The following is a 12,197-nucleotide window of genomic DNA, read 5'->3' as shown; positions in this document are numbered from 1 at the left end:
AGTTAAGACATCAGTTCTGGTAAGCCAATCCCTGAGCCCCTAGGACTGGGCTGGGTATCCCTCCTATGTGCTCCCATCCATGCTTACCCCACTGGAGTACTAAGTACATTAATGGAATTGACTTCACTTCCCAGCTTTTCCAACTAGTTTGGTAGACTCTTGAGAGCATACACTATTCTCATCCTCATATTATCAAAGCATAATATAGTGCCTGGGACACAATGTTTACTGACTAATAAATAAATGAATTAACCTTGGGCAAGTATTTTAAGTCTTCTCTACCTCCACTGCCATATATTCTAAAGAAAAAACAATCTGCTCTAAAGGGCATATGGAGGATAAAGAAGGCCACGTTCTGGTCTATGCTAGCATCAGAGTCCAGGGCCAACTGACCAACAATCTCGATGAGATATGCCAGGATCACCCCATCCCGGAGATCCTGTCGCAGGTCCTGCACAGGCTTCACTGATGGCCTCTTCTTCAGCTGTGCATTCACCCAGACCACATAGGCCTGCAGCTGTTGCTGGAAAATAAAAGATAGAAGTAAGGGAAAGTTGCATATTAATCTCATCCCTTACCTCGTACCCTCTGAGGAAGCATTTGTGACTGGGGTATGATAAACAACCTACATCCAGAAGGAAGAGAAATTTTTGAGGAAAGAAAGAAGAAAGATTGGCCGAGGCAGGCGGATCACTTGAAGTCAGGAGTTCAAGACCAGCCTGGCCAACATGGTGAAACCCCATTTCTAAAAAAAAAGAAAGAAAGAAAGAAAGAAGAAAGATTATATTATGGTTAGACACACAGCATGTTCACAAATTTCTAGTTTTATACTAATCTCCAGGGATAAGCTAACCTTGGTCTTGGGTGGCACTGTAGACACACATAAGCAGATGAGTGTTTCAATGACCATGACTCTTGCTTTTGTCAAGTTTTGCTCTGTTGACCAGGGAGGAGGGCTTGGCTCAGAACCACAGCCAGTTTTCAGGTATATTCATGACTGCCAGTAACCCACCATACTTGTCAGAAACAATCACTCATGCCATATGCACATTGGACTGTGATACTCATATGAATTGCTCTTGGGGAACCAGGAATAACAATAAACCATGCTCAGAGCTGCCTCTCCTATAGCTGGCTTTCTTCAAAATGAGACTTAAGTGAAATCATCTCACAGTCAACCCAAGATTTATTCTCCTGAGCCAATAATCCTAGGATTGCTACAGAGTTAGTTTTAATCCATGCTTTATATTGTCAAAGAGGATCTGGTTACCGAAAATCTACACAAAGAAGGAAAAAAAAAAGGCTATAGTGAGCAATGTTACTGAAGACGAAGAGGCATTTTCATTTATTTTTAAACAAAGCTAAGGCCCAGCATTATCAGAAACCAGTCAGGCACCTAGGTAGGGACATACAACTCATTCCAACCCTTGGACAACCTTACATACTACATTTTGTCCATTAAACAGAACTTGTATTCAGATGTTTATTCTGATTATTTGGTCAAAAGATGGGCACTAATATCAAAATATCAAACAATGTCACAGTCCAAAAGTAGCAGCTTTGATTGGTTTCTGTAGCAGCCCAAGACCCTGAGCCTAAAATTTAAGTTCAAGGGCTAATTGTATTAAATTATAATTTGGTTAAAATATAGCTGATTCCTAAGCCCCAAGTACTTCCTTAAAGAAACAATGTTGGGAGTTACTCACTGGCTGCTTCCTGAACATGAATTAAATCTTCATTATTTTCTCTCTGTGTCAATTTGTAAGAATAAATAACATCATTTGGAAGACAGTGCTTAGACAACAATCTATCAGTCACTGACAAACTGTAGGAAGTGCAATGATCAGGAGGAGGTGGGAGGAGGAATCTAACATTTATTGAGTACCTATCATGAACTAAACACAATTTTTGGTGTTTGACACATGTTTTAATTAGCTAGTGTATGTACCTGGGCCAGGGCCTGACATAAAATTGACACTAACTAAAGGATCATTTTTGTCATCATCATCGAATTCAGTTCTCAAAAAAACAAGTACACTAGAGTTAGCATTATCTCCATTTTACAGATGAGGTTCAGAGAGGTTATGTAACTTCTCTAATGTCCCCATAGCTAGGACATAGCAGACATGGTATTGAAACCCAGTAATGTTGTCCATGCATTTACCAAGGACCTCTTGCTATCCAGCTTACTCCACAGTACAGAAATAGCTGCACCTTCTGCCTCACATGGGCCAGACACCCATCACCAGCGACCAGATGAGATCTGCGATGCTCCAAGGTCTGCTGCCATTGTGCAGTCAAAGCACTGCCTGAAGCAGACCAGGCAAAGGGCACCTCTAGAGTGAACCACTCTGGTCTGAGAGAAAGCAGTTAAGAGCAGAAAAAGCACTAAGGTGACAGGTGAGATCTGATAACCTGGCTTTTATATAAAACTCTGAACCAATTTCCCTCTATCTATTATCATCCTCAACCCACCCTCCACACATTCCTGCTTAAATCTGTCACTAGTCTCCAATTATCCTCAAGATAAAATCCAATTGCCATTTAAACTCGTCATGTGCTAGTTTTCACCTGTTCTCCAGCTTCACCCCAATTCCCCAAATACCTACCATGCTTCAGTTCATCTGAATCATGTACTGTTCCCCAAACCCACCATGCTTTCCAGCCGCTCCACTTCCTCCTAACTCCTGCCTCCTCTTCTTTTTTTTTTTTTTTTTTTTGAGACAGAGTCTCATTCCATCACCCAGGCTGGAGTCCAGTGGCGCAATCTCAGCTCACTGCAACCTCCGACTTCCGGGTTCAACCAATTCTCTTGTCTCAGCCTCCCAAGTAACTAGGATTACAAGTGCCTGCCACCACACCCACCTAACTTTTGTATTTTTAATGGGGAGGGGGGGTTTCACCATATTGGTCAGGCTGGTCTGGAACTCCTGACCTGAGGTGATCCACCCACCTCAGCCTCCCAAAGTGCTGGGATTACAGACATGAGCCACCATGCCCGGCCAACCTGCCTCTTCTTAAGTCTCGGTTCATGCATCACTTTTTTTTCAGAAAACCTTCCCTGACCTCTCAGATACTTCAGACTCTGATCTCCTTGAGGGCATCCTATGTCACGTGATCAGTTCAACAATAATTTGAGGCACTGTACCCAGTTACGAGGATACAACAAGCCCCAGCTTGCAGGCCGGTAGAAACAAAGCTGTGATGGGGTACATAGTGTGCTAAAAGAGTATTAGGCAAACCTGAACCCCAAGCTTCAGAGGGTCTCCTGAAGGAGACACAGAAGTAAAGAAGACAGTGAGCTCAAAGGAGCTAAGGCCTGAAATAGGCTTTATGTGGAGAGTCACAATAGTTCAGAATTACTTGACTTTTAGGGTAACAGGTGCTCAAAAAATATTTGTTAGAATCAGTTAATCATTTGTCACATGTTATCAGGTCAATAAGATGACTGCAAAAGTTAATTATATGTGGGACAAACAAGAACAAGCATTTTTCATGAGGTCAAGATAAATTCTACTTAAGTAACCTTAGCCTTTTCTTGGCCGTAGAGGTTGTCTCTGATGCAAAACCGATTAGAGGTTCCTAACAGTACTTTTCATGCACATTACTCACAGTCTGGTCTTCCAACAAAAGAGGGTTCCACAGCATCAACAATAATAGTCACCACTTTTCTGAACACCTACTTTGTTTCAAGAGCTATGCTAGGTTCTTTAAAACACATTTTCTCTAATGCTAATTGGCAGCGAGCTGTTTTGGTATTTATTTCACTCATTAAAAACTGAGACACAAAATGGTGAAATAACTTGTTCACAGTTACCCAAACAGTAAATCATTAATATGGGATCCAGATATGACTCCCAAGCCAAACGCTCTTTCCACTCTGCCACACTACTGCCTAAATAAATGCACTGCTGAGGCTTAAATAACTTCCCTAAAACACTCAGGATGTACCTGAGTCTAAACCACTCCCTCCACCACATCCAGTGCTTGAATCCTTTGTGTAATAAACTATACTAAGTGGCTATCTACTAAAGTGTGCTTCCCAGATCAGTAGCATCGGCAACACCTGGGAGCCTGTTAGAAATACAGACTCCTGGGTTCCTCCCCAGCCTACTAAATCAGAACCCATATCTTAACAAGATCTCCCAGTGATTCATATGCACATTAAAGTATGAGAAGCACTGACCCAGCCTGCTGTTGCCAACCTGGCTGCACATCAAGTCGCAAGGGAAGCTTTTCATAATCAGACCTCATCCCAAATTTACTTGTTATCTCCAGAGGGCAGAAATTCAGAGAGCTGGCTGGGCACGGTGGCTCATGCCTGTAATCCCAGCACTTTGGGAGACCGAGGCAGGAGGATCACAAGTTCAGGAGTTCAAGACCAGCCTGACCAACATGGTGAAACTCCTACTAAAAATACAAAAATTATCCAGGCGTGGTGGCGTGCGCCTGTAATCCCAGCTACTCAGGAGACTGAGGCAGGAGAATTGCTTGAACCGCAAGGCAGAGATTGCAATGAGCCAAGATCGAACCACTGCACTCCAACCTGGGCAACAGAGTGAGACTCTGTCTCAAAAAAAGAAAAAAAAAAACTATTGTCTGGGCCCACCATAGACCAGTCAGAATTTCTGAGAGTGGGACCAATGTATATCAGTATTCCTCAAGTGCTTCTAGTTACATGCAAAGATGTGAGCCAATGTTAACTATTCCTTACATAAAATAGTTTAAAGTATTACTGCTTTTCTTTTCTTTCTTTTTTTTTTTTTGAGACAGAGTTTCACTCTTGTCACCCAGGCTGGAGTGTAATGGCGCAATCTCAGCTCACTGCAACCTCTTCCTTCCAGGTTCAAGCGATTCTCCTGCCTTAGCCTCTCGAGTAGCTGGGATTACAGGCGCCTGCCACCATGCCAAGCTAATTTTTGTATTTTTAGTAGAGACGGGCTTTCACCAGGTTGGCCAGGCTGGTCTCGAACTCCTGACCTCAAGTGATCCGCCCACTTCAGCCTCCCAAAGTGCTGGGATTACAGGTGTAAGCCACTGCACCCAGCCAAAAATATCATTGCTTTTCTAAATCTCTCTGAAACCATGACACCTAGAACCTAATACAGTACTCCCTAGATGTAATAAAGACATACAGCTTCTTCATTCAAAATGCTGTATTTTGCCGGGCACGATGGCTCACTCCTATAATCCCAGCACTTTGGGAGGCCAAGGTGAGCAGATCCCTTGAGGAGAGGAGTTGGAGACCAGCCTGGCCAACATGGTGAAAACCTGTCTCTACCAGCCAGGCATAGTCTTGTGCACTTGTAATCCCAGCTACTTGGGAGGCTGAGGTAGGAGAATCACTTGAGCCTGGGAGGCGGAGGTTGCAGTGAGTTGAGATTGTGCCACTGCACTCCAGCCTGGGCAACAGAGTGAGACTCTATCTCAAAAACAAACAAACAAAAAACAAAAACAAAATGCTGTATTTCCCTTTCTCCTCTTTCCTTCCTTCTTCGGCCAACAGATCACATTGCTGACTTGCACTAAGAGGTCATTTAAAACCCCTAAGCATTATTTTTTATTTATTAACTTTGCATTCTGGAATAATGTTAGACTTAACAAAAAGGTAGCAAAATATGGTAGAGTTCACTATTACCCAGCTAGCCCCAATTTTTACATCCTACGTAACCACAGTACAATGATAAAAACAGGAAGCTAATGTTACGGGATCCTTGGGTGTCACTTTGCCAGCTGGAAACCTCTGCGGCCAGTGGTGCCTTTGCCTGAGTTTTGCTTGGGCCTTCTGGGCCCACTCAGCCTGGCAGGCTCATGCTACCCATGCCTGCCAAGGGCGAGTGGAGCAGCAAGGGGCATGTGAGCAAGTGAGCATGGGTTCCAGCCACTGCGCATAGCCAGGCACACTGGCTGTGGTGGGGCAAGCAGCTCTAGGCACTGGCATGGGCGCTGGCTCCCTGCAAGGCTGTGGCTGGACCAGATGCACTGCAAGCAGCTTCCATGGCTGGCACTGGGGAATATGGTGGTGGAACCCTAGAGACTCCAGGAACCACAGAGCCCAAAAGAGAGTGTCACAGCCCTGACTTGGGAAGCTCCTAGGTCTGGGCTCTCCAAAGGGTTGCAGCTCTTCTCACCTCTGTTCTCTCCTTCTTGTGACCTGTAACATGGTGAGCAAGGGGCATGTTTCAGACCTGTTTGTGTTACAGCTCTTTCAGCCCCACCATTCAGCAGGTCCCAAGTTCATGCCCTGCATCCAGGAAGAATGAGGTATGCGGATAACTGAAGGGTAAGGCGAAGAGGAGCTTCATTGAGCAATAGAACAGCTCAAAGGAGACCTGCAGTAGGTAACTCATCTCTGCAGCCAGGATGTCCCAACGAGTGTTCAGCTTTCAGCAGAGAGGAGACCCTGGAGTGGGTAGCTCCTCTCTAGAGGAAGGACATTCCATCATTTCCCAAGTCTGGTTAAGTCTGGGGTTTTGATGGGCTTTAAAGGGGAAGAAGTGCATGCTGATTGGTCCATGGGCGGTCATGGGTGGGCCTGGGAAAAAAGCACCATAAATTCCCACTCCAGCCTGCAGGATGGCAGCCCAGGACCCAGACTTCAGGCCTCCTTGGCTTAAAGGTGAGGCTTCACTGGGAACCCATCCCTTGCCACCCAGGAGCCTGTCTGCCTCTGGCCACCATTTGTGGTGCCGTGCCAAGGGGCACCTGCAGGCCAGCACTGAGCTACCCTCTGCACCCCCCACTCAGCCTCCCTGCTGCACTTGTCCGCACCCAAAGTCCAAAGGGACCAAGGCAGCAGGGGGCTAGCATGTCAGTCTTGTCCTTACCCTGTGCACACCCAACAGGCTGTGGCAGTGCCCAGGCTTGGCCTCAACTTTGCTCCAAGATCAGAGTGGGTGCAGGGAGTGGGGAGAGCCCAAGCAGCAGGAGCAGGCACTTCCAAGCCTGGGCCCTGAGTGCAGAGATGCCTCGGTCCACAGCCATGGCTTGGGTGACTGCAGCTGCAGCTCTACCTTAGGGGTTGGGGTTTCTGCCTGCTCCTTTTCCCCAAGAGCACAGGGATGTGCCATAGCCATAGGGTGGCTGCAGCTGTGCCCAGGAGGGCAGGGCTCCTACCTGCTCCTGGTCCCCAAGAGCATAGGATGCCTGGGTCCACAGCCACGGCTTGGGCAACTGCAGCTGCACCTGGGAGGGTGGGGCTCTTGCCTGCTCCTGGCCCCACAAGAGCCCAGCTCTTCAGCTGCACCTAGGAAGCATGAAGCTCCTACCCTTCCAACTCAGAAGGGGGCAGGCTTCTGCCTGTCCCTGGCTCCTACCAGCTTTGTGGAGTGTGCAGCCCTAGCCACACCTCCCCCACTGCAGCTGGCATCATGGCAACAGCAGCTCCAGATGGACCGCTGCTGCCATCACTAACACTGACACAATACCATTATCTAATCTAGACTTGGTTCAAATTTCGCCGACTGCCCCACTAATGTTCTTTATCTGGTCCAGGATCCCTTCCAAGATCTCACAGTGCACTGAGCTGCCACGTCTCTTCCATCTCCTCCAATCTGGAACAGTTGCTCAGTCTTTGTCTTTCATGACCTTGACAATTTTGAAGAGTACCAGCCAGTATGTTGTACAGTGTCCCATAATTTGGGTTTATCTGAAGTTTTCTCATAATTAAATTCAGGTTATGGATTTTTAGCAAGAAAACCACAGAAGTCACATTGTGCTCTTCTCAGTGAACCATATTAAAAGGCACACAATGCCAATACATCTCGTTATTGAAGTTAACTTCAGTCACTTGGTTAAGGTACTATCTGCCACATTTTTCTACTGTAAAGTTGCTATTTTTCCCTTTGTAATTAATAAGTATTTGTGGGAAGATGCTTAGAGACTATGAAAATATCCTCTTTTGGCTGGGTGCAGTGGCTCATGCCTGTAATCCCGGCACTTTGGGAGGTCGAGGTGGGTGGATCACCTGAGGCCGGGAGTTCAAGACCAGCCTGACCAACATGGAGAAACCCCGTCTCTACTAAAAATACAAAATTAGCCAGGCGTAGTGGCGCATGCCTGCAATTCCAGCTACGTGGGGGGCTGAGCCAGGAGAATCACTTGAAACCAGGAGGCGGAGGTTGCAGTGAGCCGAGATTGCACCATTGCATTCCAGCCTGGGCAAGAAGAGTGAAACTCTGTCTCAAAAAAAAATAATAATAAAGAAAATATCCTCTTTCTCATCATCACTTTTCCCATCCATTTCAATGTTTATTGAATTTTCTTTCCTGCTACAATTATGGTGGTTCCCAAATGATGATTTTCTAATTCTGTCATTGCTCCTACATTTATTAATTGTAATCCCAACTGTAAGGAAGAGCTCTCTCCTTCCCCATTTGTTTACTTACATATTGATTTATTTTTGGAGACAAGATCTCACTCTGTCAACCGGGCTGGAGTGTAGTGGCATGAACATAGCTCATTGTGCCTTGACTTCCTGGGCTCAAGTGATCTTCTGGCCTCAGCCTCCCTAGTAGCTGATTACAGGCATGCACCACCATGCTCTGCTAATTTATTTTTTTGTAGAGACAGAGTCTCACTATGTTGCTCAGGCTGGTCTCAAACTTCAGGGCTCCAATGATCCTCCTACCTCAGCCTCCCAAAGTGCTGGGATTATAGGCATGAGCTATCACATACCTGGCCCTCTCCCCCATTTATTTATTTGTATCAGTATATCATGGATATTTACTTTATTTTTCTATTTCTTCTATTAATCCATTACTATAATCATAATGGGTGCAGTGGCTCATGCCTGTAATCCCAGCACTCTGGGAGGCCGAGGTGGGCGGATCATGAGGTCAAGAGATTGAGACCATCTGGCCAACATGGCGAAACCCCATCTCTATAAAAAATACAAAAATTAGTTGGGCATCGTGGCACATGCCTGTAGTCCCAGCTACTTGGGAAATCGAGGCAGGAGAATCACTTGAACCCGGGAGACAGAGGTTGCAGTGAGCTGAGATAGCACCACTGCACTCCAGCCTGGGGACAGAGTGATACTTCATCTTAAAAAAAAAAATTAGCCAGGCATGGTGGTGGGTGCCTGTAATACCAACTACTTGGGAGGCTAAGGCAGGAGAATCACTTGAATCTGGGAGGCAGAGGTTGTAGTGAGCCAAGACTGTGCCACTGCATTCCAACCTAGGCAAAAGTGAAACTCCATTTCAAAAAAAAATTATTATTATTATTTATTTTGCTGGTCAAATTGTTCAAGATTTGGCCATTAGGACACCTTCATTCATAATGGTTCCTGTATTATCACATGCCTAGGTCGTTTTTTAAAATTATGATTAAAGAAACAAAAAATTTACCATATTAATCAGTTCTAAGTGTAAATTCACTAGTACTAAGTATATTCACATTGTTGTGAAACAACTCTGTAGACCTTTTTCATGTTGCAAAATTGAAACTCTATCAATTAAACAACTCTGAATCTTCCCCTCCACTCAGCTCTTGGCAACCACCATTCTTTCTGTCTATGATTTGACTACTTTAGATACTTCATGTAAGTGGAATCATACAGTATTTGTCTTATGGTGATTGACTTATTTCAATTATCATAATGTCCTTAAGGTTCATCCATGTTGTAGCATGTGACAAGATTTCCCTCCTTTTTAAGGCTGAATAATATTCTACTATATATATATGCCACATTTTCTTTATCCATGCCATTCATTAGTTGATGGACACTTGAGTTGCTTCCATCTCCTGCCTACTATGAATAATGCAGTTATACAAGTATATAAATATCTCAAGATCTTTTTTCTTTTCTTTTCTTTTTTGTTTTTTTGAGATAGCTTCTCACTCTACCACCCAGGCTGGAGTGCAGTGGTGCAATCCTTGCTCACTGCAACCTTCGCCTCCTGGGTTTAAGCAACTCTCCTGCCTCAGCCTCCCTAGTAGCAGGAATTACAGGCATGGCCACTATGCCTGGCTAATTTTTGTATTTTTAGTAAAGACGGGGTTTCACCATGTTGGCCAGATCTCAAACTCCTGACCTGAAAGTGATCCACCCGCCTTGTCTTCCCAAAGTGCTGAGATTATAGGCATGAGTCACCACACCCAGTCAAGATCTTGATTTTAATTCTTTTCAATATATGCCAAGAAGTGGGATTGCTGAATCATATGGCCTGTTCATCTTTTGAGTACTTCCTTACTTTCTGACATTGTAAGATTTTCCAGACTCCTCATCTAGTACTCTCCCTGCTCCAGCTCTGGAATCAGCTATTCCTCTTTCCCTCCTGCCCTGCCTCCTTTCCTTCCCTTTTTTTTTTTTGACAGGGTCTCACTCTCTTGCCCAGGCTGGAGTGCAATGGCACAATCACAGCTCACTACAGCCTCAGCCTCGACCTCCTGGGCTCAAGCAATCCTCCCAACTCAGCCTCCCAAGTAGCTGGAACACCACTATACCTTGCTAATTTTTGTATTTTTTTGTAGAGATGGGGCTGTTGCCCAAGATGAGCTATTTCTTAAAAGAACTCTGGTTCCGTTTATTGGAGAATAGTCTTTAAGAAGCCAGATTTGGGTGACAGGTGTGCTCATTGCTACTGAGGTAATATTCTAGGTCCTCTTAGTAGATAAAGTAGGAAATTTATATGTGCATATACCTATATGTACTTACCTTGATAGATATATATGTATGTATGGAATGTATGTATATTTGAGGGCATATTGTACATGTATATGTATATTTACATACATAATTTATACCATAAATTATATTGATATCTCCTCCAACTCAACACCACAGAGTTCACCCTTTCCTTTCACTTCTCCTTATTTGTGTAACTCCTTTCTCCTAAGAAAACTGACTGTCACTATCCATAATATATATCTATTTGCTCAGTCCCAGAATACACATAAACTCATTTCAGAATTGCTAACTCATACCTAGTGAAAAATAAATTTACTAACTACAATAGAGTATTTGTATAAGGTTGTCCCTCAGTATCCATAGAGGACTTGTTCCAGGAACTCCTTTGGCTACCAAAATCCATAGATGCTCAACTCTCTGATAGAAAAGGGCATAGTATTTGCATCTAACCTAAGCACATCCTTCTGTATATTTTAAATCATCTTTAAGTTACTTATAAAAGCTAATACAATGTAATGTTATGTAAATAGTCGTTAAGCTGTAAGAGTTTAGGACAAGCATCTGGTCCATGGCTTATTAGGAACCGGGCCACATAGTGAAGCTTCATCTGTATTTATAGCCACTCCCCATTGCTCAAATTATAACCCGAGTTCTGCCTCCTGTCAGATCAGTGGTGGCATTAGATTCTCATAGGAGCACTAACCCTGTTGTGAACTGCACATGCGAGTGATCTAGGTTGTGCACTTCTTATGAGAATCTAATGCCTGATGATCTGTCACTGTCCCCCATTACCTCTAGACACTTCTGTCTGGTTGCAAAAAAACAAGCTCAGGGGTCCTACTTGATTCTACATTATAGTAAGTTGTATAATGATTTCATTATGTATTACAATATAATAATAATAATAATAAAGTACGTAATAAATGTAATGTGTTTGAATCATCCCAAAACCATCCCCCACTGCCCTGGTCCATGGAAAAACTGTGTTCTATGAAACCTCCCTAGAAAAAGGTTGGGGACTGCTAGTTTAGGGAATAATGACAAGGAAAAAACTCTGTACCTCCTCAGTACATGCACAATTCTTTAGTCAAATATTTTTGATCTGAAGTTGGTTGAATCCACAGATGCTGAACCCATGGATAGGGATAGCTAACTGTATAGTACTTTTTGTCTTTAGGCTTACAGTAAACAGCCAAAATACTGCTTCCAAAGTTACTTGGGTTAGTTCTTTCCTTTTCTGCTCCTTCCACTGTGGTTAGAATTTATATTTATTCATATTCAGGTGGTTATTCATTTATAATACACTTAGGTTCATTTCTTACTCTTTGCAGTCCATTTTTGGTTAGCCCCACATTCTGGTTGATTGAATTTATTTTTTTATTTTTTGAGAGGGAGTATCACTGTGTCTCCAGGCGGGAATGCATTGGCATGATATTGGCTCACTGCAACCTCCACCTCCCAGGTTCAAGCAATTCTCCTGCCTCAGCCTCCTGAGTATCTGAAATTACAGACACACACCACCATGCCCAGCTAATTTTTTGTATTTTTAGTAGAGATGGGGTTT

The 12,197-nt window shown here is 44.0% G+C and overlaps 1 protein-coding gene across 3 annotated transcripts in view; it reads right to left on the bottom strand.

The window, feature by feature from the left end:
* DIXDC1 (DIX domain containing 1) overlaps positions 1-12,197 on the bottom strand; it is a 93,082-nt gene that overhangs the window by 52,955 nt on the left and 27,930 nt on the right. For all 3 annotated transcript variants that reach the window (XM_064375406.1, XM_064375407.1, XM_021671125.2), the window contains one exon: positions 394-523. In XM_064375406.1, the coding sequence (XP_064231476.1) occupies positions 394-523 (130 nt within the window). The remainder of the gene's footprint in view (positions 1-393; positions 524-12,197) is intronic.

Source organism: Aotus nancymaae, unplaced genomic scaffold (assembly GCF_030222135.1).
Source record: "Aotus nancymaae isolate 86718 unplaced genomic scaffold, 86718_ANA_hifiasm-v0.15.2.pri h1tg000012l, whole genome shotgun sequence".
Taxonomy (NCBI): Eukaryota; Metazoa; Chordata; class Mammalia; order Primates; family Aotidae; genus Aotus; species Aotus nancymaae.
This window is presented reverse-complemented; position numbering and strand designations above follow the sequence as displayed.